Source organism: Frieseomelitta varia, unplaced genomic scaffold (genome assembly GCF_011392965.1).
Source record: "Frieseomelitta varia isolate USP_RPSP 00005682 unplaced genomic scaffold, Fvar_1.2 scaffold_182, whole genome shotgun sequence".
Lineage (NCBI taxonomy): Eukaryota > Metazoa > Arthropoda > Insecta > Hymenoptera > Apidae > Frieseomelitta > Frieseomelitta varia.
The window spans coordinates 470,936-497,246 of NW_025109550.1; the positions used below are offsets into that span (position 1 = coordinate 470,936).

The following is a 26,311-nucleotide window of genomic DNA, read 5'->3' on the forward strand; positions in this document are numbered from 1 at the left end:
ATAAAAGTTGCTATAGACGTTAATTTTGCGCTTCAATCATATATAATATAATACTTAAAATAAAAAGACAATAAAAAGCTAACAAATTGTATCAACAAGATGACTATTAAGTTATGTAGCTATAATTCTTTATAATTGAATACTTTTTATATTAATACGTGAGAACTGTCTGATTCAGGAAATTTAACTTTAGAATTATAATAAAGATCGTCCACACCAGAATCCACACCAGATCGTCCAACGGACATACGAGATTTAGAACGTGCCATAAGTTCACCTAATTCATCAAAATCTTTATACCTAAAATATGAGTATCAAAAATAAATATATATTATTATACCTATTTATATACATTATATATATATAAATAAATATATATAAAAAAGATTTATATATGAAGCTTACCTACTAACTGGACGACTTTGATTTTCAGATGATTCTGATGAATTTTTCATAATTGAAAATCGGTCATCCATATTAAATGATGCTACGTTACCTGTTAAAGGTTTAATATTGTTATTTAATATTTTATTTAATAAAATAATATATATATAAATATTATTTACCTGAAGGAAAGAGCATTGTATGCTTTAAAAGGTCACCATTCATAAATGGAGAAAGGCTATCGTCTTCTTCTGGTAATAAGTGACTGCTGGTATCATTTGTTATAGACTCTACCATTTCCAACCATTGTTGATTATGCGATCTGAACTTTTCTACTTTTATACGAGCTGCCCAATTTTTATCACACATCTAAAATTTCAAGATACTAATTTATTTATTTGTCTTTTTTAAAATTTTATTTTTAAAATTGCATCAGCCTCTAATACAATACTTTACATGGAAAATTTTAAAAATGTACTTACAGCAATAACATCTAAACAGGCATCACAAACTTTTCTAATTGCTGGATTTTTATCATGCATAAGATCTATTAAATATCCAGGTGCTTCTGTTAATAACAAAAATATTTCATTAATAAAAACATGTCAAATTTTTTATTTTCCTTGTAAATTTTATCACAATATTATGTTTTGACGATAAAGCAGAAAATTTGATTATTACCATTACCAGTCTCGCGTATCAAATAATCTCTTGTTGAATCATGTTTAGATATTTGATAGAAAACGTAAATTATTTGTAAAACCATTTCATCATCTTCTTGTTTTGCTGTAAGTTTTTTTTTTATTAAAAAAACATATATATGTATGTATGTACGTACGTATGTATGTATGTATGTATGTATGTATGTATGTATATCTAATATACAAACCTTTAAGAAGTTCAATAAGAGAAAGCAATATATCAGCTTTGCATAGTAAACGTGCACAATCTTCATCGAATGCAGCAGTGCCCAAAAATATTACAATTTCAAGTACTAAATCATCTGGAGCTTTACCTAAATAAAATTAAAAATGTGTATAAATAAAATATAAAAATATTTAAAAAATTGATGTTTATTTTAATATAAATTTGGAACCTGGAACAAGATTATTGCGTATCCATGGTATCAAATCACATCGATGAAGTATTTGTGAATAATCCAAATCGGGTAATTCCAAATTTCCTAACACACCTATAACTTCAAGTACAAAATCTTGAGAATCTGATTGATTTAAGGCCATAGCAAAATCACCCACAAATTCCTAATAATGATTAAAAGTAATTTTTTAATATTTCTATCAAAAGTAATTATTTCATACTACGCAGTTAATTACTTACAACAAAATTTTCTTTTGTTGAATTATGTTGAGAAATATTTCGAATCATTTTCATAATTAAAGGATCTTGAGTTCGAAAAGCTTTTTTTATGAGACCTTGCAAACGATTATTTTCTACCATAAGTTGCGCGTTTTTACCGTTAATTGCCAGATTTATACCAAGTGCAATTAATTCTAATTTTGGTTGATCATCTTCAGTATTTAGAATCATATTTATGATCTTAAACACACACACACACATATATATATATATATATATAGTATAACATTTTTTAACATTCTGACATTTTTCATATGACTTGTGAATATTATTTATAGTTACAAATATTACTTTCTTACTTACCATTTGGATACATTCAGTATTTATAAACATAGCTTTTACTTTATCATCCATACTAGCATGATATAATAAGCCCAAAATTGTGGTTTTATTTTGAATGTCACTTTGCCCAAGTAGTTTAATTAACTTTGGTAATAAACCTACTCTTATCATTTTTGCTCTAAGCTTTGCATCAAAGGAAAGATTAAATAATAATTTTAAAGTACTTAGAACAAGATCTGCGTTATTACTTTGAAGGAGCCTTGGAATCTTTTCAATAATATTTTCTTCAGCCTAAAAAATAATAAATAAAACTATAAATAAATAAATACATATTACTATTATGTAAATTTCACATTTGAAACTTTACCATGAGATCCTTATTCTCGCGAAATATGGATAACTTTTTTAAAAATGCAATGACAAGGATCAACAAGTCCATATTTGTCCTATCTAAAGTTTTAATAAGCATACCAATTACATTCTTTTTGCGCATTTTTCTTTCAACTTCCATATTTTCGGCAATATTTAATAACAAATAAAATGCAACTATAAAATGAATTTTTATATAATATTTGAAGTTTATTGATATTAGCAAAATATGAATTTATGTACCAACCTCGTAATAATTGTTCTTGTTTCTTTATTAAACTTTTGAATTTTTTACGATTTTTTTCGAGTTCTTCTTTTAATTTTTTGATATCGTTTTCAGTTACAGTAACAGTTACTTCATTAGATCGTTTTTTAATTTCATAATCTAAAGGGCCATCTGTATTCCAAATATCATCCACGATTTTTGTTTTCTTGTCACAATTATCGTTTCCAGTAGAAAAAAATGTCAATCCTGTAGTATTTTCAAAATGACGCCTACGTTTTTCCATATCCTCTTTCCATTGGTCATATCGATGTAATTCGAAGTCAATTATATCCATACACAAAGATCCAATCTAAATATGAATAATTTGTTGAATACTTTTTTATCTTTTTTCATTCTAATTTAGTTTTATAATACTTACTCTGTATTCAAGTACAATATTGTGAAACTGACTATATGTTGAAAAGCAGAAGAAAATATACACGATATTTGCAGATAATTCTATACTTCTCCTCCAATCTTCTCTTAGAACTCTGGCTAAAGCACTTAATAAAGATTCTAAAAAATATAATATTAATTATTTATAATGAAAGAAGAAGAAGAATAAGTAAACAATTGTTAAATATCCAATACCATTTTTTGTTAATTCATGAAGATTATCAGGTACTCTTGCTAACTGTAAAATTAATGATGAACCTTTGATTTTTCCTGGTATTTCTTCATATAACAATTCAATATAATTATCAACATTGCTAATGACAGCACGTTCTGTTTCACTATTATCTGTAGATATCGAATTTGATGATGCAGGTCTTGAAGGTTGAGAATTGTTATCACTGTCTATAATAAAATGGATACGCAATGAAAGAAGTAAATAATACTATATTGTCAAAGATAATTTTTGATGCATATAAAATCTTACTCATACTGTCATTTGTTTTACGATTTTGAAGATAATAAATCAATTGTTCTACTTCACGAAGCTTTGATTCATGTATCAAAGAACATTTTTCAATGACTTCTTTAGCTAAAAGTGATACATTTGTGTCTGCATTTAAACTTTTTAGACGAATTATTTTCTGACACTCCTATAAATAAATTTAATTAATTAATCACATAATTATTCCAATTAATAGAAGTAAATTATTTAAAACTTACTTTACGATCTCCCAACATAGGATCTCCTAATTCACCCAAAATTAATGCCTCAACATCATAATTTACTACTAAAGCTTTTTCTGTTGGATGTACATCCAAAGTTCCAGACCTTACTTTTCTAAATTTTTAAAACGCATTTAATATTGTTACAATCTATATACGATTTTAAAGAGATATAAAATATTAAATATAAAATATGTGTACTTCTCAAATTTGTGTAACAATTGTATAATATATAATTAATAGTATAGTGATGTGAGAAGGCTGCTTACCGTTTTAAAAACTTTGCCTCGTCCATTTTAATGCCTTATTTGCAATTTTAAACATAAAACTATGGTATATATTATGGTATAATCTTGTCAATTTTTTAGTTATTATTTCATTTTCATGAAAAAGTCAACGTATATAACTACCATTTAGCTTCTTTGTCGCCCTGTTTTATTTCGATTATATCTTTTTAGTCCAAAATAACGCCATCTATTGTAACTTAGTGTACTATTTTTGAAATTCAAACTCTAGTTAGCAGTAGATAAGATAATGATTTTAGATGTGTGAAATACAATTGTTAATATTTTATTAATATAATTCAACGGACAATGCAATATAGTGTCCAGATTTATATTTATAAAATTTACTTATAATATAATAATATTTATAAAATTTACTTACTCGTATAGTGCTACTTCTATGTCACGTATTAAGAAATATATCTCATACATGACTACACATGTCAGTATATGTAGCTGTAAATACATCTGTAGTTACACTTAATCACATTTTAAACTTGGAGTACTTAATGAGATTATAATTTATGTCCGTTACAAATATCTACAATAAGAAATTAAAATATTCAGCATCTTGGTAATTAGAAGTATAAACGATAAATATTACCGCAAATATTAAATTATCTCTATTAATTTCATTTTATATTTTTCGTTATTTATGAAAAGCAAACGCCGAATCTGCTATATAATTAAAATGTGTATCATTACTAATATTATAGAGTTGTTATATAACTAAAAATAATTCATCTTTTTGTATAAATTACAAAACAGATATTGATAAAATAAATATAATAATTAAATTCAAACTTCAGTTTTAATAAGTAAAAGAGCCAGTATAATATAAAATAAAGCTATCATATCATAAAATAAATAGTAAAACATTTTTAAGTTAAAATGACAGGAACCAAAGTTGTTATTGATTGTGATGCTGGTATAGATGATGCACTAGCATTAATAATATTGATTGCTGCTCATAAACAGAAGAAAATTGAAATTAAAGCAATTACTTGTGTTAATGGCAATACAAGTGTAGACAATGTAGTAAAAAATGTATTTAGAACTTTAGATGTTTGCAAGGCAACAGATGTAAGTTCTAATTTCTTAAATATTATATATGTTTCTAATGGATATATATTAACTATCTCATTTTTTTTAGATACCAGTTTTCCAAGGAGCATACGCACCTTTACTTTGCATTAAAAATGCAGTTCAAGATTACTATCATGGTAATGACGGATTTGGTGATGTATATGATACAAAAATAGATACAAGTAAATTAGAACAAGAACATGCTGTATATGCTTTAAATAAAATTGTGTCAGAATGTCCCAATGAAGTGAATGTTTTATGTATGGGACCATTAACAAACATAGCATTGGTAGTAAAAATGTACCCTAAATTTATGGATAATGTAAAACAATTTTACATTATGGGAGGAAATACAACAGGTAATATTTATTCCTTTTATTTCCACTTATTAATCATTTTTTTCATATTTTTATTCATCTTCATTATTTACATTAGCACAAGGAAATATTACACCTCAAGCAGAATTTAATTTTTACATGGATCCTGAAAGTGTACATATAGTATTAAATAATAATAAAAAACGTTTGTGGCTATTACCATGGGAAACATGTTTAAAGTCCCGTATTTCACATGTTTGTATATTGATTTAAATATTGGTGTAATCATGATATGATAAATTTTTAACACAATTTAATATTTTTTTAAACATAATTTAATACTTTTTAGGAATGGCGGAGAGACATATTAGGTCAAATGGATAAACCTTGTATTCAGCTTATGAATGATATTGAATATGCATGTCAGAAGAAAAGAAAAAAACAATTTCCTACTTATATTATGTGTGATGCAATTTTAGCTGGAATATTATTAAGGCCAGAGATTGCTCAAAATGTAGTCTCATATCATGCTGATGTTGAATTAAATGGCAATAGAACACGAGGTCAAGTTGTACTTGATCATTTATTATCAAATGAACCTAATGTACTCCTAATTCAAGATTTTGATTCAGAAATTTTTAAAGAGCTTTTAATATTTTCAGTCAACAATTTAGATAATAATACAATAAATATATAATAAAGTTAAAATTATATTCGTATGTACATGAATAATATTTGTATATATGTATGTTTCTTATACCTGCATTATCTTTTTATAAAAACACAAGTTTATACATTATTCAATTTTAATAGGAATGTTCCTTATTTTTAAATGTTTAAATGAGTCGCATTATACTGTAAAACAGTACAAATGTAATGTTATACTGTTTTATTATTCAATATATTTACAATATATAATTATCTGAAATAATAAAAAAATAACTTGATTGTAATGTAAAATATTGTAAAAATTACTTAATACTTTAAATTATTAATAGATTATAAATACATATTATCAAAGCATAAATTATATACCTTCTTCAAATAAAATATTATAAATCCGATTTTACGGAATCTTGGAATTCTTGAAATTGTTTTCTTGCTTCTCGATTTGATTGTAATAGCTGAATCAATTCTGTACGAATATCATCGTTTTTTTGTTCGAGGTTATCCAAAACCGAATTAAGCTGATCTAGTTGGGCATTTATAGCTTCGAATTCTAAAATTATAAAATTAAAATATGTACAATTTGTATGTAGAATACGTATATTTTGCATGTAGAATTTTATTAAAAATATATGAAAAGAAATTATGCATATAGAATATTTAATAAACCGAGGTAGCATTTTTTATCTTGTATATTTTTATATAGAATTATTATTTACCAGCGTCATTGCAAGTTGCTTCCTCTTCTTCATTTTCCCATCCATTTTCATCACCTTCGTGATTCTCTTTTGGCTGTACTGCGTTCTGAACCATATTTTCATCTGCCATTACCTTTAACTACCATTATCATTCGATACGATATATATGTAAATAGAATTCTGATTATACGTATAGTAATAAATAAATATTAAAATTAGCAAAATTATAATTTGAAATGAATAAATTTGACATAATCTTGTTCTTATGATATAACTGTTATTTATTAATGCAAAGTGTATAAATATAAAATATAAAAAAACATCAAATTTTTTTTATACATTGTGAATGTACCCTAAAACCTAACCTATTTTGGAAAATAAATTGTTAAATCACTATATATATATATATATATATATATATATATGCTTTTTTTAGAGACATAACATATATGTAATTATTTGAAAAATGACAAAAAAATTACAAATATTTTAATAAAGAAAAAAAACTACTAAAATACATGGAATATTTAATAAAAATTTTAATCATTCAAGTCGTTTTATAAGCAATATTTAAAGTCTGCTTCGTATTCCACCAGTAGCAACAATAGTTTCACCAGTTATATATGAAGCATCGTCACTTGCTAAAAATGCAGCAACTTTTGCTATGTCATCTGGTTCACCAAATCTTTGCATTGGTATTGTTGATAACATTGTATCTGCTATTTCACCTTCATAAAGCTATTTAAAATGTTATTATATATTATTAATGATATAGTAAGACAGTAACAAAAAAATATAAAAATACATTACCATTTTCGAAAGTTTAGTCTTTATAATACCAGGTCCAATGCAATTAACACGAATTCCTTCAGGTGCAAGAGTTTCAGCAGCTACTTGATTTAATCCTAATAATGCTGTTTTACTAACACAATATGCACCTAAGAACTGCAATATTAATTCTCATATGAATTATACAAACATATTATCTATTATAAGATAAAATACATATTTTAAATAGAATAACTTACAGGAAATGACATATATCCTGCTATTGAAGATATAATAATTATTGATGGAGATTTACTCTTTCTTAAAAGTGGTAAAGATTCTTGTATTAAAAGAAATGTACTTTTAACATTAATATCAAAAATTTTATCCCATACTTCTTCTGAAGTTTCAAAAAATGTAGTTGCTGCTGGATTTATGCCAGCATTTGATACAAGAATGTCTAAACCACCAAATTCTTGTTTAGTCTAAAATAAAATAAATTAATAAATTATACTCTTAGATATGTATATTTTAAGATGTTAACATTTATAAACAAATAACAAATTTACTTTTTCAAGAAGATTCTTTCTATCTTCACTTTTGCCAACATTACATATAGTACCACAAACATTTAAACCTTTAGATTTAAGTTGTTCTAGAGCTTTTTTTACGTTTGTTTCTTTACGGCTGCTAATCATGACTTTAGCACCTTCTTCACCTAAACGTTTTGCTATTCCAAAACCAATACTATAACAAATTACATTTTATTATAGGTTTGCTCCAGATAAAATGAGTAAAAATAACTAATAAATAAAAGCTAGTTTTATACATTTCGTACATAATAATAAATGTAAAGTTGTATACATTCTTTATATTCATATTGGTTAACGTAAAAAATTAGGGTTATAATTTATATAAAAATATCGTAATTACGAAATGAAAATATTTTACCCTTCTGTAGATGCTGTAACAATTGCTACTTTTCCTTCCAATCGTTTGCATTTTATTGTCGATAAACTGCGTGTTACTTGGTGCATGGTTTTACCTATCGAAGAACGTAACATAATGACACGCGACTAAACACCATATACCGCGACTATATACCATATATATATTTTGTATTAGTAGTACTTTGTTCTTTTATTAATCAGTATGACAGTGCATATTTTTATCATTTTAACTGTATGTCAATGTCATTATATCGATTTAATTACTTTTTTACTATGAAATTAATGAATACATGAATAATAAAATATATAATAATGTATAATTATATATAAATATATAAAAATGTAAAATAAGCTAACTTCGATCTAGTTAAAATAAAAAAACAGTAAACTTAAAAAAAGATAGGTAAGATAAGAAAAAAAACAAGTATAGCGAATCGTTAGATTTTTCCAAAAAGCTTTTTATAATTCACGATTGAAAAAATTTTATAGCATTTAAATTACATTATTGTACACTATTTTGAAGAAAAGATCTCTAAATAAATAAACGTTAGGGATATAGTATTTTAAATCATTTTTTAATAAATTTATTTATTAAGTTTGATATAAAATTTGCAAATGTTATGAATTACTAAAGAAGATTTATTTAAGTCAATTCTCCACAAGCTGTTATAACAACTTTTTGAGTAGGAGTGCCTGATTTTGCACCACACTTTTCCATTTTTTTTAAAACATCTAAACCACTAAGAACATGTCCAAATACTACATGTTTTCCATCCAACCAATCTGTACGTGCTGTACAGATGAAAAATTGCGATCCATTTGTATTTGGCCCAGAATTTGCCATTGACAATGTACCTGGTCCTGTATGTTTCAACTCAAAGTTCTCATCATCAAATTTATTTCCATAAATTGATTTTCCTCCAGTTCCATTATGATTTGTGAAATCTCCTCCTTGACACATCTATGTTTGTACATGTAAGTATTTATTTAATGTTACTTGCTATACAAAAGAGATTCTGATTTTGTAATAAACAAAGGATACAAATTCTGGAATAATTCTATGAAAAGTACTTCCTTGATAACCATATCCTTTTTCATGGGTACAAAGAGCACGGAAATTTTCAGCAGTTTTTGGTACAATATCAGCTCTTAGCATCATAATAATTCTACCCACTTCTTGTTTTCCAATACTGATATCAAAATATACTTGAGGATTTTGTTTTCCTTTTTTCGGTTGTACTGTATCACCTGATTTTGAATTATCATCATTTTTAAGTGTTTCACCTGCATGCTCTTGTAGCCACATATCATCAGCCCAAACAGGTTTTGATGAACCTTCTTTTATTTTTTGTGGTTTTGCAATGTTTACTCTGATTGTTCGTCCAAACAGTTCAGAATCATTCTATTTATCCAAGATAAAGTTTGATAAATTTGTGGATTAAATGATTTTAAAAGAATCAATATTATAATGATTAGATAAGTGGAATTAACTTTTTATACTAATGTATTCTATTATAATAGATATAATATATATTATTTTTGTTAATTAACTCACGCAGATAATATTGTTTTATATATATATATCTATATATATATATACCATATTATCAATTGCTGCTGCTGCATCTTCTGCACTTTCAAATTCAATGAAAGCAAATCCTCTATGCTTTTCTGATTCATAATCTAATGGTATTTGTACATCAACAATTTCCCCAAAAGGTATAAATGCTGCGTGCAGTACTTTTTCATCAACTTCTTCGGCTAAGCCTCCTAAATTCGAAAATAGTATCAAAAGTATATTAAAACTGTATAAATTATATTAAAAATAGGTTATATTGTCGTTATGATTATGCATAGTTAAATATAATAAAAACGAATATCTACCTACCCACGTAAATAGTTCTTTTTGTATTTGTACTCATAACGCAAATTCTTGTATACTTTCTGTTTTATCAAGTATGATATTATAATAAACATTTAAATCAGATAATATTTTTATTGACCGAAAGACGCCGGCGCGCCGATTACACACACTACCACAAAGTCAAAGAATAAACTGGAATACATGTATAGGCTTAATCACAGTAAAGTAGTGACAAGTTATATAAGGTCAATTGCGATAAAGCTGATAAGACGAATTTATAACACTTGCTTGAAAATAACCGTTTGCAATAAGACATTGCATTAAACACACAAGTTGCCTTTCTTTGATGTTCTTTTATTCAAAGGTAAGTGTCAGTTTGACAGTTCCCACACTAACATATTTATATGTAAATTATGAATAATTGAACATCATCATTGAATAACATCACTATATAATTATATTTGTTCAATGTTAATTTAATCATAATGTTTAAGAATGATTTTTATAACCACAATTTTTATAATCAGTTTTTCTATTCCAGTTTTTCCATAATTAAAATCATGATTTTATTTAAAAATAATATGAATTTAATGTATTTTATAATTTCATAACCTTTCATGAATTAATTGGTTACAGATTATATATCCAACTTTCCTTAATATGCACATGTTACAAAGAAATATTTCATATTATACTACTTTATTAAATCGATCACTGCATCTTTTAAGAGATCAAGCATATATCAATGGAAAGTGGGTAGGAGGAGAAAAAAATGAGACATTTCCTGTTTATAATCCAGTTGATCAATCTGTTATTAAAAATGTACCTGACATGGATGTAAAAGACACAAGATTAGCAATTAATGCAGCATCTGAAGTTTTCAAATCATTTAGTAAAACAACAGCAAAGGAACGAAGTGATTTACTTAGAAATTGGTATAATTTAATGGTAGAACATACAGAGGAATTAGCAGAAATTTTAACTAAAGAAAATGGAAAATCTATTGCAGAATCCAAAGCTGAGATCAAATATGGAAATTCATTTGTTGAGTGGTTTTCGGAAGAAGCTAGAAGAATTGAAGGAACAATATTGCAAACACCAATATCTAATAGAAAACTTCTGCTATATAAAGAACCTATAGGTGTTGCTGCTTTAATTACACCATGGAATTTTCCACATGCTATGATAACACGTAAAGCAGCTGCAGCTTTGGCTGCTGGGTGTACATGTGTAATTAAACCATCAGAAGAAACACCCCTTACTGCTCTGGCACTAGCTGATCTTGCAGAAAAAGCAGGTTTCCCTCATGGAACAGTAAATGTAATTACAACAAGTTTAAAGAATTCTCCTAATGTTGGTAGGGAATTATGTGAAAATCCTGATGTAAAAGTTTTATCATTCACCGGTTCAACAGCTGTGGGGAAAATTTTGTATAAACAAAGTGCTTCAACTATAAAGCGACTTTGTCTTGAGTTGGGAGGTAATGCATCATTTATTGTTTTTGATTCTGCAAATTTAGATATAGCTGTACAAGGTGCTATGTTAAGTAAATTTCGTAATTGTGGTCAGACATGTGTTTCTGCAAATAGATTCTTTGTACATAGTAGTAAATTTGATCAATTTATAGAAATGTTTTTATCAAAAATTCAAAGTGATATTAAAATGGGTGATGGTAGTAAGAAAGAGGTTACACATGGGCCTCTCATTAAAGAAAGTCAGTTAAATATGATACATGCATTAATTACTGATGCTGTAAAAAAAGGAGCAAAAGTGCATTGTGGTGGTACACCATTGCCTGAATTAGGGCCACTATTTTATGCTCCCACACTTATAACTGATGTTACTAAAGAAATGCAAATATATAACAAGGAAATTTTTGGCCCAATAGCTGTTATTCATAAATTTGAAACCGAAAATGAAGTTATAGAAAATTCTAATAATACACCTGTTGGATTAGCTGGATATTTTTACTCTCAAGATATATCGCAAATATTTAGGGTAGCAAAACAATTGGAAGTTGGAATGGTTGGTGTAAATGAAGGGATAATCTCTACTGCAGAAGCTGCTTTTGGAGGTGTAAAAGAATCAGGTTTAGGAAGAGAGGGTTCTAGACATGGTGTTGAGGATTTTCTTGAGATAAAATATGTATGTCTTGGAAATCTTAAGTATTATTGAATATTTTATCAAGCAATTTGAATTTTTTAGTATAATAATGTTAAAAGGAGATCCTACAAATTAATTTAATCATTGAATTTGTTTATCATTTGATTTTAATAATATTTACTTGAATGAAATTAACTTTATTTAAGTTAAAAAATGCTCAGTTAATAATATATTTTTTAATAAAAATAGGTCGATATTTTAAATATTTTTTATCAATCTATCATAAGATGATAGTTTAGGATTAATGTACTATTTATGAAATTGAACGTCTTCCAATAGTTCATAAGTATATTAATATTACGAATAAGTAGTAAAATATAAATATAGTGCATTTTTATATATTTTTTTAATATTTTATTAATTTTTGTGCCATACATTTAGAATAAAAAATTTATAAATAAAAATAATGATCATTTTTATACATAACTAATATATAAATGAAATTTTCATTTTATTTGCAATTTGAAAAACATGAACTGATTGATTGTCTTCCAAAATATATTTTCCGTAATAATAATATAATATTTATGTAAAAGGATAAGAAATTGTAAAAATATACCATCATATTTTTGAAATAAAGTTGTATTCACAATATGTAATAGTAAATACACATACGGTAAAACGTTAAATATTTGTAATTAATAAAGATACAATAACCAGAGTAAAACTGTGATGAGAATGTCAGCAATTTTTAAGTCCATGTTTTTGAATATACCTTTCCCTAGCTTCCCTTATCATTTTAATTTTTCTTTCTTGAAAGGAGGAAGATCCTACATTACTGCTGTCCTTAACTGTACTTTTTTGTAATTGATTTAATGATGCTGATCGTGTAACAGTTTGAGATGAATCTGGAGTATAAGTAACTATGCCATCCAATATATTGGCAATTGTTATATCAACATTGCGTGTTTTTACTGAAATAAATATAATAAATTAGAAATTTAAAGAAAAAAAGGAAATAATAAATATAATGTGTGAAAATTAATAGTAGTTATTTGTTTAACATACAAAGATCTCTCAAAATCACATTATGAGGGACTAATGGAAGCACTTCACTGACTTGTCGAACCATCCTCTGTATTTCAATATTATGAATAACTTGCGAAGTTGGAGAATTTCTATCAAATCTTCTATTTTGCGTTCTTTCCATAATATAGCGTTTTTCAAGTTCTTTTTTATCTAATACAGTATGAGAACTTGTTTGAAGTCCAAGACTAGTTGCTATGTCCTTTTCTACTTCCCGTACTAGTACTTCACAATCTGGATTTTGTTTGATTTTCAGGTACTTAATTGTGAAGACTGTATAAGGGACAAACATGAACCAAAAAACATCTATCCATCGTCTAGATGCCAATGAGGTAAGATGAATGGATATAAATTCTGGCCTCCATGCTTTAATTGTAACTGGTTGAACAGATGCTTCTATGGTAAATGGCCAAGAATTGAACTTTAATAAGGCTACACGACTATTGGTTATGCCAAATTCAGGTTGTATTGCAACATTACAATTTGTTGTAGAAAGAAATTGTTTCATACTGGCAATTAGAGTTTCTTTGTTACTCATATCCATCACTTGTAATCCTAATGCATTGCTCATGGCAGTAGGTACTTCCCACATAGTAGGACTTAGTGCTTGTGTAGCTTTATACAAAGCAAAATGATCCAATACAGAGACACTATTACTAATTATAATTCTTGATTGCTTGTCTCTGACTTCACCTTCAGATATCTTCGCCAATATACCAAAAACAAAACTAAATCCATGATGTAAAAATTTCCGAAGAGTGTTACAATCAGGTAATAATATTGCAATAAGCCAAAGTTGTAAAGCAATCAACAATCGTATTAGTGCAAGTGCAAGACCCAATGGGGTATATAAAAATATAGGTGCAAGACGCCAACCACTGGGAAACCTAAATTAAATAATATATTTAATTTAAAATTAATTATTAATACCAACACTGAATTCAATATTTATTAAGTTAATATTAATTAATATTTAAAATATATAAAGTATTTTAATTAACAATTATTTTTTCTAGATTAATTGTCATTAATTTTTTATATCTATGTTATTATAAATCAAATATATATAACAAATCATGTATAATAAAAATATATTTTTAATTATTTATATAACACTTGCTATTATATATAAAGAGTTTTTCAAATATATTATAACTTAATGTCAATATCATGTAGAAATATGTAGAAATATCACGTAATTGTAGGTTTCATATTTTAGTTATAAAATATTATCTAAATAATACTTCATATATTTATATAGTATCCATATGTTAATAACAAAAGATTTGTACATTAATAACAACAACAAAAAATAGCATATATTAATATCAATATCGCTATAAAAAATTAAATTATACTTGCTATCTAAAAAATTACTTACAATGCGTTATAAATTTATTGTTTACAAATGATTACTTTACCTGCTTTTATCAAATAAGTCCTGGATATCAATTTGTGACATTTCTTACAATAAACATCTGTTATGTTGGAAAATTCACACTTGACAATTGTATATCACTGAAATAATCACAATCTTTTATTGAAATTTGACAATAACGTAATTGATATTTGACCTTTTTTAACCTACTTTTCAACAGCTTTTCAATTAGTATGAATTTTGGTTTTCATGAGTTACTGTAATCAGCTGTTTTGACACAAACGTTCTAGGGATTTTCGTACTAAGATCAAGTGTTATTTCCACTACAAAAATCATATATATCGTTTCTATTTTAGTTTGATCTTCGTTGCTTATGTCTAGATCTAATTACGCAAAATAAACATTAATTGCGTTCTAAATAGCAAATGAAAATTTATTTAGTAGAATTGAGTTATTATTGTATGTTCTTTACTATTGTACGTTTGTTTATTAAATTTTTAAGTCTAAAGTGCCTTTTTTTGTTTTATATTATATAAAATGATGAAAGTATATATTAATAATAATATAATACAAATATTTACACATTTATATGTAAAAATAAAAAAATTATTGTATGTGTGTATATTATCAATTTAACAATGGGAAATGATAAGGCAATCACGTGATTTCGCACTGCGTAGTGGTAAAGATCAGTAACCACGCACGAGAAAAATTTTCTTCATATTTTATTATATCAAAAAATTAGAATATTTTAATTCAAACTAGAACATTATACATATACAATATAAAATATTAGTTTACCGTGTACATAGATCAAAGAAATATACAGTCTGTTTCGTGTAGTATTGAATGTATATATATATTTGTCGATTTAAAGTCAGTGTTAAGTTTCGAACACAGCATCACAGTATAATTATGTTAAATATTCATTAATAGTAGACTTTAGACACTACGTGTGTTACTGGCTTTGTGTAAAAATTAAATCTACCCTTTTATAATCCTTTGTAATCTATTGAACTCAACCGAAAGAGTATGAAGATTAAAGGCGTTTCTTCATACTGTGAAAAATTCGTTTGTTAAAAATACATAAATGTGCAAATTTACATTTTATAACAGAATAAAGTTCACAGAGTAAAGACCATCACCTATTAACAGAAACTCCTATAATGTAAGAACTATGTCAAAAGGAGTAAATTTTATATGTGGGTGTTATTTCATCGCAACACCGATATGCTTGCGAATATCAACGATGTATATATATAACGTTATTAAAAAGTAATGAAAAAAATATGCATACATACAGATCTACAGTTATTGTATATGAAAATTTTTATTGGCTTGTTCCGATTGGGAAAACATTCAATACATCGATAAGGTTAGAAAACAGGCATCAATCATGAAGAGTCCTGTATCTAATCATTTGAATGGGAATAATCATCATTCTATCTCATCACAAAATGTATCTCCATGTATTGTGTCTCGTTATGGAAATATGTCTAACAATTATCAAGTACTGAAAGTTGCTGGACGAGATTCTAACTGTTACATTGCAAATAACATTGTCCCAAAAATTGGTAAACAGCAGCTGGTGTCATTGAATGGAAGTTCTATATCCTGCAACAGTGTGAATATTAATGAAGCTTTGGCATGTGATGTATCTTCTATGCCTACTGTAAAAACTAAGGCATTATGTGTCCATATTCGAGAGAATAAATGGTACGATGCTGGTAATGTAGTTTCTGTAGGAGTTGCTGGGACTAGTTTAAATCATGCATTGGAAAGTATGTCTCTAGCTTATAATCCCACTACAAAGCAAATATATTCTTTAGAGGAATCCAATGAATCACAATTGGATTCTAAATCTCAATATTTAGATTCTCCATGTGATTATAAAGAAGAATCTTTAAATGATAATTTCAAGGTTGATGAGGATAAATATACAAGACTGGAAGGTGGTAGTGCAAACAGTAGTCCTAGGAATAGTCTACCACGTTCTTGTAGCAGTACAGTGTCTTCCCTTAGCGAAGTCTCTCCTTCTGGAAGTTTTCTGGGTTGTGATGATCAACAAGTTACAGAAAGAACTGAGAAATCTAAGCGTTGGGGACTGAATACAATTTTTTCAAAAAACGTATTTTCATGGAAAAACAAAGATTCTCAACAGTCCACACCTGCAAGCAGTCCATCAAGAAATGTAGATAAAGTAGGAGGAAGTTTAGCTTTAATTCAACAGCCAAGACCAGCTAATCTGCCAGCTAAGAATGCAGTTGAAGAAGAACGTCATCGCAAACAGTACAGTGCTATTTTAGAAGCAGCAAGGAAAAGAGAATTAAAAGAAGAAAAGGAACGTAAACAGCAAAGAGAATTGCAACTTAAAGAAGAAGAAAGATTAGCAGAAGATTCTCATACTTGGAATGTACATATTCTTCCTAAATTTGAAAGTGTTAAAAATACAAAAAGAGTACGTGAATTATGGTGGCGTGGTCTTCCACCTAGTGTCCGTGGCAAAGTGTGGAAATTAGCAATTCCAAATAACTTGAACATAACAACACATCTTTACAATATATGTTTGGATAGAGCAATATCAAGTCCTATAAGTGAAACATTAGCTGCAATCAAATTAGATGTATCTCGTACTTTTCCTACTTTATGTGTCTTTCAAGAAAATGGACCATTATCTAATAGTCTTCAAGGTATTTTAGCAGCCTATGCAGTTTATAGACCTGATGTAGGTTACGTACAAGGTATGAGTTTTGTGGGTGCAGTATTATCATTAAACATGGAACCTCCAGATGCCTTTACCTGCTTTGCTAATTTATTAAATCATCCTTGTCACAGAGCTGCTTTTACATTAAATCAGAAACAAATGGATATTTATTACAAGGTATATTCTAGTGCACTGGCACATAAGTTACCAAAAATTTTTTCTCATTTTACAGTGGCTGGTCTTAGCCCAGATTTATATTTGTTAGATTGGTTATATACTATATATGCTAAAGCAATGCCTCTGGATGTTGCATGTAGAATTTGGGATGTTTTTCTTAGGGATGGGGATGAGTTCCTCTTTAGAACAGCACTTGGTGTGTTGCACCTATATCAAGAAGAATTATTAAAGATGGACTTTGTACATGGAGCACAATTTCTTACTAAATTGCCAGAAACTTTACAGGCAGAAGCTCTATTCAACAGTATTAGTCAAATGTCTACTACTGTTGGAACAACAACGTTCCAACAAATGTTAGTCCAATTTTCTTCATTATAATTTTGTGAATTATAATGAAAAATATAGAAAGGTAGTCATATTTATAAAAAAAAGAATGAATCTCAAATACTATTTTTGTTAGTGTGATCAGTAAAATATATTCTCTATGCTGGAAATTTAAATATTATTTATATAAATTAAAAAAATATATATAATAAAATTCCAGAACATAATTCATTTTACTTTTCTAAATAAACATTGGATATTTTTTCAAAAAGATTTATTTACAATAAGAATCATTTGATTTCAAGATGATTTTATATTAAATTTTACTACATGAATTAATACTGAATAATATACCATTTAAAACATAAAGAAAGCAAGAGCTTCCCATAAAATTATAAACATATTTTAATAAGTTAATTGTGTAATAAACAAAACATATGAATGTATTCTGCTATGAATGAAAAGAAAGAAAAAAATGAAATATTAACAAAATTGGACATAAATTTGATAAATATATATATATATATATATATGTATGTATATATATATTTTATATTTTAAAACAAAGAATTAATATATATAATTTTTAAAGTACTTTAATGAAATTTAAAAAAACAAAATTATTAACGTTTGAGCATAACTTATTTTTTATATTTGCAATGTTTTTATTTTATTAGAGAACGAAATTCATATATCTATTTCATACTTTTATCTTATTTCATTATTACGTATTATTTATAAATAGTGATATATATATGAAAGTATGCTATGATTAGGGCTGCCATTTCACAGAATCACAATATAGGACAAAGCGCACTAACAACTCGAACATTTACTCCTGAAATCCGGACACTTTTGAGCATTTTTTGTGCTTTAAATATTAGAATTTCAATATTGCACGTTGCCATGAATATGCACAGGACTGCACTCATTCGGACTGTACTGCGTTTGGATCTAGATTGTTTCTAATGCATCTGATACGAATGCAATACCTAAAAATCGGATAAATCCGGAGAAATCCAGACAAATGGCAGACCTAGCTATGATATATATCATTGCACTATAATTTGAATATTTTGAAGTATCTATCTCAGATACTAGATCTCAACTGCAATATATATCTTAGAAAATACTCTGATATACTTCTCATGATCAAGCAAAATATTGCATACTCTTATATTATTATAAATAAGTAAAATATTATTTGAAAATGCCTGAATGCTTATTATATTAATAATAAATGCATTAATAAATATAACATAAATAATAAAATTATGTGCCACATAATATATATATATTTAAAAAATATACAGTTAATTTTAATTTATCTTGAATTCAAAAACTGACTGGTGCAAATACAACTGTTGAAAAGTAAATAAATAATTAAGATATTTTTTTCAGATATATGATTTTTTTTAGATATATGATATTATATTAATACATTTTCTAAGCTTTATGATACTCAATATAAGACAATTGTCCATCATATATGAATCAAGAGATTCAATTTCACTATACTTTCATAATAATAGCAAATTAACTCATTATAAATAATGAATTTTTGACATAGTAACGAATAAACATTAACTTTAGAAGTGATATGAACTATATGATGGATTGAACAATCTCTGAATATAAATAATATCAGGCATAAAATTATATCACAGATTTTATCTATTTAAGAATAATATTTCAAGAATTAATCATAACGATCAGTAATATCTATTTAGAATTATTTTATTCATAAAATTTTGTTTTGTTTATTATTGTAATTATATGAATTGTTTTATTATGTTATTTATTTATAAATGTAAAAATGAATGATGAAGCAAAAATTAAGTTTTATTGTGAAGCAAAAAAATATGGTAAATAGAATGTTGCAATATTAATATTAACTTAAATAATTCGAATATTTATTTATTTTAGTAAATATATTATTTGCCATAGTCTTATATGATACAAAATTTTAAGTGACCTTTATGGTAAGAGGAATATATTCAAACTTAAGAGTTTATAATTTTTCTAATTATTAAGCTTCATCATAAACGAATTTCAAAAACATATTTTTTTACAACTTAGCTATTGTAAGCTTATTGTATGTGCTTGTTATATAATGTTTTGTTTATAAAATAATTTTTTTATTTGTGTTATACTTTTTGTTTGAATTCTAATACTAATAATATACTGAAAATAGAATGCAAAATATTATATAGCTAATGTTAGTGTTAAACAAATGATTATATTTCATTATATAGACATTTCCAAATACAAGCACATTGCAATAACTTTGCTTATAGCATGGCTTAACGCTTTAGATAGATCATGAACATTATACAATTATCTGAAAATATGTAATAACATCCAAAATATGTGACAACTAACGATAATATAGTGATAATATATGGTAGCTGATGATAATATAAAACATTATAAAATTATATTATCTGAATAGATTTCAGCTTTTTTTCATCTTTTTTTATAAAAGAAAATTTCAATGAACAACTCAGAATACGCAGAATAGTGGAAAATGAAATATAAATAAAAAATCTCTTAGAAACCAGTGATATTCTAATTTTTAATTGACAATACTCTTATTCCATCCACTATTCAGATTAATTGATCACTCAACGGTTTAGCGTTCGCTAATAGATATTTACATTATTAAATACAATTATAAATATAAGCACAGATTGGGGAATAAAAAAATAATATGAAACTATACGAAAATGAGTATAATTATATTACAGTAATTTGCTTTTTATATATGTAGTGGAACACATCTCAACCGTGGACCCAACCACATTTACGTGTAATAATCGATAAATTCTATTTATGATGCTCATCGATAAAAAAATAGTCTTTTTAAAATACATGAATGATATATAATTATGTTTACCTACCTTTTCCCGAAAATCATGACTTAAGATCTGTTTCTCTCAAATTTTTGTTCCTTTAATATCATCAATGCTATAATTATTCGATATTTTGAATTATTAAATCAGTAATAAATTTATAATACATTGAGTATATGTATAAAATATGTTTGTATTCTTAGTATTTTACGATTTTCTCTCTTTCTTTCATAAATTAACGTGCAATACAACACACAAATGTGTGTTTCCATTTCTACAAGTATATAGTGACGTACCAACCGCTTAATGGTTGCACTAATAGAAAACAAAAGAATTATTCTCTGTATACATGTTGTACTGTCGTGTCTCTCCTTTTTTTTTCAATTATCACGATAGTTTTAGGTGGTTATTGAAATATATTTTCTTTAGAGAATCTTGTTACTTCACGCCTCCTTAATTACACGTCCTATAATCTAGTTATAATTATAGGACCAATTAGTTAAATTAGCTTAAATATAAAAACTGAGTGTATGTAAATGTGTTGTAAGCTTTATGAAATATATTGAGATACATGTGGGTGTATCTATAAATGTTATGTAAATATTAAACTTTTATGAAGAATCATATCTTTAATATTTCACATATTATATTTATTATCTCAATAACGTCAAAAGTAAAGAAACACTAACTTGTTAAGTATCATTTTAAATGTGTACAACTTTACTGTAATTTATCAGTATTAAAAAAAAGTGGTTCAACGAAACAAACGATCATTTTGTCAAATATTATAATTAAATTTGATTAGTAGACAAATATTGGAACTGGACATATGTGATCGTATCGAAAATATTGTATTGAAAAGTATCGTTATCGTTATACCTACACGTATCTTATATTCTTAATTTCTTTGTCTAACAGAAATTAAGATTAAATGCCTAACAAGTGATATGATAAAAAAAAAGAATTTTCTGAGTGCGAAATTGGATATGAATGAACGAACAATTACGTATGATCTATATGCGACACTTCTGTGTTCCTTGTCGTTAGTGCCTCTTGATAGAGGAACTCATTGTATATTTTTTACGCGTTTTATCATGTACATTTACCTTAAGTGCGATATCCTAATATATATTTTGTAAAAAATCGAACTCGGTATTTATTTTGTGAAACGTGCACATCGATAATGATGTAAAACTTGTAGCTAGTTGTGTCAGTGTGTAAAGGGACTGTCATGAAATTTTTACATGGACAGCTAAACCCCTTTCGCAGGGACTTAAAATTATCGAGAATGAACAAATTTCAAGTATATACATATTTTAAAAAAAATTTCATAAATGATTTTACTTGAAATTTTCATACTCATGTCTCTTCAAATATATTTAATATTAATAATATGAAAAATATTTTGTATATAAGGGCGTGCTTGCTTCGAAATTCAATGATGAGAGATAAAAAACTCAATTCTATTTATTGCAATGGTGTAACAGTTTTTATATCGTGTAATGGACGACAGTGGAATTATATAAATGTACGTGTATATTATACTCTAAATGATGCCAGTGACATATCTCAATGGATCATTTTTGTTCGCATACGAATAAAATTACACTTTAAAATATAATATGTCTATATAACTGCCTTCTCTAAATTTCTACATACACAAATAAGAAGTATTTTTATTAATATATTTTTGAGGTGTTACTTTTCTAATTTCATGAGTTTCTATTATTAATTTAATAATTTTCTAAGTATACTATAATACAGACTTCGAAGCATGTGCACATTTGTAATAAGTTATAGATTTTCTTATTTGGTTTTTACTCTTTATTAAATCTGCTAATTTATTAACACAGAAAATTTATTAGCTTTAATAACTTGTCCCGCTAAAATTTGAAAGGAATATAGAGGGTGCAAAGATTTAACGTTTTTCTAGTAGGTGGCGATACTTACAATTACGGTCACACGAATTAGTCGGAATTGTAAGCATGGCTCGCTTGTGTATGCTTTCTCGTTTTCATTTTAATCATATTTTTGTGTTAAGTTGCGTAATTAATCAGAAAAGAAACATCTGTTTGTTTGTTAGATGTAAGTAAATTAGAATTAACATTTAGAATTAGAATTTACGTATTATCAATTTCGAAATTTACATGTTACAGTATACAATTCAAGCTCGTTTTACCGCTATTTACAGATATAAATTCTAACTTTTATACTTTCAGCATTTCCCCAACAGGTGGCAGCACCTTGAACTACGGTCACACGAATCAGTCGCAGTTATACTTGTGCGTTTGCTTGCGTGAGCTCTTAACTTTTCATTTCAATTATATTTTTGTGTTAAGAAGAGAATTGTTAATCGAAGAAAAAACGTTTACTTCCTTCGTTATACGTAAGTGAATTAGATTTAACACTTAAATTACATTATTGTTTAAACTTACATATGTACCTATTGCAAAGTGTAATCTCGAATTCGTTTTATTGCTAAATCATAATTTCAAATCGTAACCTATATCTGTAACAAACTACAATTAATATCATTAAAAATACGTGTAAATCGTATGATAAATTCTGTTCTTTATTAAGAAAATTCTCATTATTCATAAATAATTAATTTTCGACAGATAAAGTTTGAGAAATAGACGCAATAAACGATGGAGCTTCGTGCATCCCAATGTCCGTAGTTTGAACAAAGAAATCTTTAACCTTGAAGCTGCTTTGTGAGAGAATGTTGTACGTAAGTCACATGCACATACATTTTTACATGTTTACTTTAATACAACGTAGTATAGATATTCAATGTAATGTTGTTCATCCTGGAAACGTGTTGTAAGACATGTATTCTCAATTATCTCTCATCGAGAGAGCAATTCATCAATTATTCCCGCCGTAACGAATATGCATAAAGTATCTTGTCAGCGATGATTATAAACATGCGGTATGTATATATTATTCGAGGTTGAACCGCATGATGATTTAGCATATTCCTATAAGAGTTTTGCCCCTGCAAAACAATGTTACCTCCGAGTCATGGGGATTTCAGGCTCCCCAGTTAGAAACGAAGTCAATAAATTAGGGGAGTTAATCCCAAAATGGAGTATGATTTAATGTAAGGTAGACTGCACTTACATCACAAGTTTTTAGCCAACGAACGTTAAACAAAGCGGACCTGTGGAGTCCTTTCTCTTTTTTCTCGATGGTGAATGTTTTTGGAATTAATGTGCTCGAGTTTCAAAGTAGGTCGAACGGGGATCAAATGATGGCTGGTATCATTGAACACTTAAGCATCTTTGTGTGGATTTATATAAAGGTTTTTATACCAATTTTGGTTATTGACTCTAATCTTTTTTTTTTTTAAAAAAAACTTCATCAAAATATGGAATCAATTATTTTTAGTAAGAAAGCATCAAATTTTTAGATTTCTTCTTTCGCAAAAATAGACCTATTAAATAACATTCAATTATAAATTTCAGTGTTGAAAATACTGGATGATAGATACGATATTGTTTTCGCTGGAGTTCGATTTCAAAGGAGATAGTTTATCCCCTCGTTGGTTTTTATTAACCCGTGAAAACACGTTTATCAATGTTCCATGCAGTGCGTCTCAGTGTCTCCACTTTTTTTCTTTTCGTCGATACCAGAGAGAAAGGCGAGCATATATTGTTTTCCTACGCACGACTATAAAGCGGTGTCATGCTTTAAGCAAATACTGGCTGTCTACTTGGATATTCGTGGCTGGTTCCGATATAGAGGAGGAATAACCAGGCAGAAATGTGTTTGTTGGTCCTAAGAACGAAGACGAATAGGCACGAGTTGAACCATAGAGGCATAAACCAATCAGTCTAATAGAATCTCCCCTGTTGCCTATCGAATGATTCATAGGACGTCGCATGGGAAGCGAATTTATTAATAAGAGGCAGTCAGCCGTGCCACCAGACCGGCTCTGAACTGATTCGTCATTATTACATGGGTTCTGACCCAACGATCTTAACATCCAACGCTAATTGGTCGCAGTGAACGCGTTTCAGCTGCTGATTTATCGTGCCAATAAATAATCGCGTTCTTCTTTCATTCGTCGTCTCTGTTCTTCTCGCGTACGCATTATGAAATGAGCTGGTTAGCGACTGGATAAAGATTTAACGAAACGCAGCTTTAAAAAGTTGTTTCGTGCAAGAAATGTATATATGTATATTGTTGCTTGACGCTACATGTATGCAATTACGTTGGTTAGCAAACGTGGGAAGGACGATTTGTCATGTATTATACACACCCGCGGCGTTTTACGTGGCGAGGAGGCAGATAGATTAAAACACTCGATGCTATTTTGCACTCTGGCTGTTATAGATGATCGTCAATTTTCGTTGATACCAAATGTGTACATAGTTAGCTGCGTTATTAATTATCTCGTCGAATATCCGTCTATAACGTGTGTTAATTACGTGTTGTTACGAGACGGAAATTCGAGTAGCTTGAAATCATTTAGCAATTTGTTGAATGAAACGAGTTAAATAATATTTTAACCCTATATTTTTCGAATTTCATTTTATTCAGCTATTATCGTATTTTATTACTGCATTGTTGTGCAGTATCCGTAGGAATTATTGGTTTTTAATTTCTCGTTCCTTGTGATAAGTGGTTAATGTATCACTTAATGTTGATTAAATTCATTAGAATGAATATTTGAAAGATCCATCTCGAATACATCTTATGTATCTCGAGTACATCGTTCTGGAGGCATCTCGAAATGCAATCTCGCAGTTCCCTCGAAATTGTCTGTTGTATTTTTCAACGAGTATCGTCCCCTTTTTCGTTACGAAAGCAAATGCACGAAAGTTTTCAAAGTAAGCATTAATGTTGGGAATGGGATGCACTTATTTATCCGACTATTACATCAGGCTTTACGTAACCGCGCCGGGCACTGGAACGCATTATTACGGTTAAAGCAGGTCCATGAGTATTTGAGAGAATCATGAAGAGACCAGAGAAAGAGGAAGAGGATACAGATGAAACCAGAATCGAGAAGATAGAGAGAGGAAGAGAGAGAGAAAGAGACACATTAGAAGACATAGGAAAAAAGAGATGCAGAGAGAGAGAGAGAGAGAGAGAGGGGGGGGCAAAGAGACGTTACAAGCGCAGTGGATGTGCAACTTCTTGCGCAAGAGGTGCTCTGCAGTGATTCATCATTGTTACCAGGAATATTGGGATATATATCGGGAAGGTCCCTCGGGCTGAAAGTAAATGGAGTAGACAGGGGTCTATACCCT

General features: G+C 27.6%; 8 protein-coding genes and 1 long non-coding RNA gene across 21 annotated transcripts in view; 4 read left to right on the top strand and 5 right to left on the bottom strand.

Moving 5' to 3' along the window:
* Positions 1-15: 15 nt before the first annotated feature.
* Positions 16-19,606, bottom strand: LOC122538877 (kinesin-associated protein 3). 5 transcript variants are annotated; one of them, XM_043673356.1, is made up of 17 exons: positions 19,579-19,606; positions 4,066-4,113; positions 3,794-3,911; positions 3,558-3,723; positions 3,269-3,475; positions 3,057-3,193; positions 2,660-2,987; positions 2,411-2,589; positions 2,065-2,334; positions 1,723-1,941; positions 1,481-1,646; positions 1,274-1,399; positions 1,066-1,170; positions 867-952; positions 567-753; positions 406-496; positions 16-300 (listed from the first exon to the last, which is right to left on the bottom strand). In XM_043673356.1, the coding sequence occupies exons 2-17, from the start codon at positions 4,089-4,091 to the stop codon at positions 147-149; spliced, it is 2,565 nt and encodes an 854-aa protein (XP_043529291.1). In that variant the 5' UTR covers positions 4,092-4,113; positions 19,579-19,606; the 3' UTR covers positions 16-146. The 5 variants fall into 5 exon arrangements, with proteins under 5 accessions (XP_043529291.1, XP_043529292.1, XP_043529293.1 ...); XM_043673357.1 differs by lacking the exon at positions 19,579-19,606 and having other exon boundaries at positions 16-48; positions 143-300; positions 4,066-4,335; XM_043673358.1 differs by lacking the exon at positions 19,579-19,606 and having other exon boundaries at positions 3,564-3,723; positions 4,066-4,337.
* On the top strand, positions 4,489-6,215 carry LOC122538884 (pyrimidine-specific ribonucleoside hydrolase RihA-like). 2 transcript variants are annotated; one of them, XM_043673374.1, is made up of 5 exons: positions 4,489-4,664; positions 4,967-5,163; positions 5,234-5,525; positions 5,602-5,738; positions 5,833-6,215. In XM_043673374.1, exons 2-5 carry the CDS (start codon positions 4,972-4,974, stop codon positions 6,178-6,180), a joined length of 969 nt encoding a protein of 322 aa, XP_043529309.1. In that variant the 5' UTR covers positions 4,489-4,664; positions 4,967-4,971; the 3' UTR covers positions 6,181-6,215. The 2 variants fall into 2 exon arrangements, with proteins under 2 accessions (XP_043529309.1, XP_043529308.1); XM_043673373.1 differs by lacking the exon at positions 4,489-4,664 and having other exon boundaries at positions 4,900-5,163.
* LOC122538888 (bublin coiled-coil protein) lies at positions 6,358-7,028 on the bottom strand. The gene is made up of 3 exons (XM_043673379.1): positions 6,869-7,028; positions 6,519-6,702; positions 6,358-6,405 (listed from the first exon to the last, which is right to left on the bottom strand). The coding sequence occupies exons 1-2, from the start codon at positions 6,975-6,977 to the stop codon at positions 6,536-6,538; spliced, it is 276 nt and encodes a 91-aa protein (XP_043529314.1). The 5' UTR covers positions 6,978-7,028; the 3' UTR covers positions 6,358-6,405; positions 6,519-6,535.
* On the bottom strand, positions 7,363-8,736 carry LOC122538886 (tropinone reductase-like 3). Its single transcript, XM_043673377.1, has 5 exons — positions 8,567-8,736; positions 8,185-8,362; positions 7,876-8,100; positions 7,658-7,792; positions 7,363-7,585 (listed from the first exon to the last, which is right to left on the bottom strand). The coding sequence occupies exons 1-5, from the start codon at positions 8,677-8,679 to the stop codon at positions 7,418-7,420; spliced, it is 819 nt and encodes a 272-aa protein (XP_043529312.1). The 5' UTR covers positions 8,680-8,736; the 3' UTR covers positions 7,363-7,417.
* LOC122538885 (peptidyl-prolyl cis-trans isomerase E) lies at positions 9,189-10,633 on the bottom strand. 2 transcript variants are annotated; one of them, XM_043673375.1, is made up of 4 exons: positions 10,454-10,633; positions 10,166-10,335; positions 9,608-9,967; positions 9,189-9,526 (listed from the first exon to the last, which is right to left on the bottom strand). In XM_043673375.1, exons 1-4 carry the CDS (start codon positions 10,485-10,487, stop codon positions 9,209-9,211), a joined length of 882 nt encoding a protein of 293 aa, XP_043529310.1. In that variant the 5' UTR covers positions 10,488-10,633; the 3' UTR covers positions 9,189-9,208. The 2 variants fall into 2 exon arrangements, with proteins under 2 accessions (XP_043529310.1, XP_043529311.1); XM_043673376.1 differs by lacking the exon at positions 10,454-10,633 and having other exon boundaries at positions 10,121-10,276.
* On the top strand, positions 10,648-12,620 carry LOC122538881 (3-sulfolactaldehyde dehydrogenase). 3 transcript variants are annotated; one of them, XM_043673368.1, is made up of 3 exons: positions 10,662-10,791; positions 11,058-11,909; positions 12,057-12,620. In XM_043673368.1, exons 1-3 carry the CDS (start codon positions 10,776-10,778, stop codon positions 12,602-12,604), a joined length of 1,416 nt encoding a protein of 471 aa, XP_043529303.1. In that variant the 5' UTR covers positions 10,662-10,775; the 3' UTR covers positions 12,605-12,620. The 3 variants fall into 3 exon arrangements, with proteins under 3 accessions (XP_043529302.1, XP_043529303.1, XP_043529301.1); XM_043673367.1 differs by having other exon boundaries at positions 10,648-10,793; positions 11,066-12,620; XM_043673366.1 differs by having other exon boundaries at positions 11,058-12,620.
* LOC122538882 (lipid droplet-regulating VLDL assembly factor AUP1-like) lies at positions 13,157-15,334 on the bottom strand. 2 transcript variants are annotated; one of them, XM_043673370.1, is made up of 4 exons: positions 15,207-15,334; positions 15,040-15,136; positions 13,601-14,505; positions 13,157-13,506 (listed from the first exon to the last, which is right to left on the bottom strand). In XM_043673370.1, exons 2-4 carry the CDS (start codon positions 15,078-15,080, stop codon positions 13,274-13,276), a joined length of 1,179 nt encoding a protein of 392 aa, XP_043529305.1. In that variant the 5' UTR covers positions 15,081-15,136; positions 15,207-15,334; the 3' UTR covers positions 13,157-13,273. The 2 variants fall into 2 exon arrangements, with proteins under 2 accessions (XP_043529305.1, XP_043529304.1); XM_043673369.1 differs by having other exon boundaries at positions 15,040-15,290.
* Positions 15,620-18,384, top strand: LOC122538880 (TBC1 domain family member 14-like). The gene has a single exon (XM_043673365.1). The coding sequence runs from the start codon at positions 16,393-16,395 to the stop codon at positions 18,253-18,255; it is 1,863 nt and encodes a 620-aa protein (XP_043529300.1). The 5' UTR covers positions 15,620-16,392; the 3' UTR covers positions 18,256-18,384.
* Positions 19,607-22,859: 3,253 nt separating the features above from the next.
* LOC122538889 overlaps positions 22,860-26,311 on the top strand; it is a 173,877-nt gene continuing 170,425 nt past the window's right edge. For 3 of the 4 annotated variants that reach the window (XR_006308938.1, XR_006308941.1, XR_006308939.1), the window contains exons 1-2: positions 22,860-23,439; positions 23,672-23,780. This is a non-coding gene — a long non-coding RNA (uncharacterized LOC122538889). Of the gene's footprint in view, positions 23,440-23,671; positions 23,785-26,311 lie in introns of all 4 variants that reach the window. The other variant, XR_006308940.1, reaches the window with a different exon arrangement.

Excerpts from the sequence above, each read along its gene's own strand:
- LOC122538877 (XM_043673356.1), bottom strand. The coding sequence starts at position 4,091 with ATGGACGAGGCAAAGTTTTTAAAACG. Across the intron at positions 3,476-3,557 it reads TAAAACAAATGACAGTATGA|ACAGTGATAACAATTCTCAA; the intron begins GTAAGATTTTAT and ends ATTTTATTATAG. Across the intron at positions 1,400-1,480 it reads ACGCAATAATCTTGTTCCAG|GTAAAGCTCCAGATGATTTA; the intron begins GTTCCAAATTTA and ends AATTTTATTTAG.
- LOC122538884 (XM_043673374.1), top strand. The coding sequence starts at position 4,972 with ATGACAGGAACCAAAGTTGTTATTGATTGTGATGCTGGTATAGATGAT. Across the intron at positions 5,164-5,233 it reads ATGTTTGCAAGGCAACAGAT|ATACCAGTTTTCCAAGGAGC; the intron begins GTAAGTTCTAAT and ends CATTTTTTTTAG. Across the intron at positions 5,739-5,832 it reads TAAAGTCCCGTATTTCACAT|GAATGGCGGAGAGACATATT; the intron begins GTTTGTATATTG and ends AATACTTTTTAG.
- LOC122538888 (XM_043673379.1), bottom strand. The coding sequence starts at position 6,977 with ATGGCAGATGAAAATATGGTTCAGAACGCAGTACAGCCAAAAGAGAAT. Across the intron at positions 6,703-6,868 it reads AGCAACTTGCAATGACGCTG|AATTCGAAGCTATAAATGCC; the intron begins GTAAATAATAAT and ends TTATAATTTTAG.
- LOC122538886 (XM_043673377.1), bottom strand. The coding sequence starts at position 8,679 with ATGTTACGTTCTTCGATAGGTAAAACCATGCACCAAGTAACACGCAGT. Across the intron at positions 8,363-8,566 it reads GTTACAGCATCTACAGAAGG|TATTGGTTTTGGAATAGCAA; the intron begins GTAAAATATTTT and ends AATTTGTTATAG. Across the intron at positions 7,793-7,875 it reads CAGGATATATGTCATTTCCT|TTCTTAGGTGCATATTGTGT; the intron begins GTAAGTTATTCT and ends TTAATATTGCAG.
- LOC122538885 (XM_043673375.1), bottom strand. The coding sequence starts at position 10,487 with ATGAGTACAAATACAAAAAGAACTATTTACGTGG. Across the intron at positions 10,336-10,453 it reads AAAAAGAACTATTTACGTGG|GAGGCTTAGCCGAAGAAGTT; the intron begins GTAGGTAGATAT and ends TTTCGAATTTAG. Across the intron at positions 9,527-9,607 it reads ATAGAATTATTCCAGAATTT|ATGTGTCAAGGAGGAGATTT; the intron begins GTATCCTTTGTT and ends GTACAAACATAG.
- LOC122538882 (XM_043673370.1), bottom strand. The coding sequence starts at position 15,080 with ATGTCACAAATTGATATCCAGGACTTATTTGATAAAAGCAG. Across the intron at positions 14,506-15,039 it reads GACTTATTTGATAAAAGCAG|GTTTCCCAGTGGTTGGCGTC; the intron begins GTAAAGTAATCA and ends TATTTAATTTAG. Across the intron at positions 13,507-13,600 it reads TGTGATTTTGAGAGATCTTT|TAAAAACACGCAATGTTGAT; the intron begins GTATGTTAAACA and ends TATTTATTTCAG.
- LOC122538880 (XM_043673365.1), top strand. The coding sequence starts at position 16,393 with ATGAAGAGTCCTGTATCTAATCATTTGAATGGGAATAATCATCATTCT.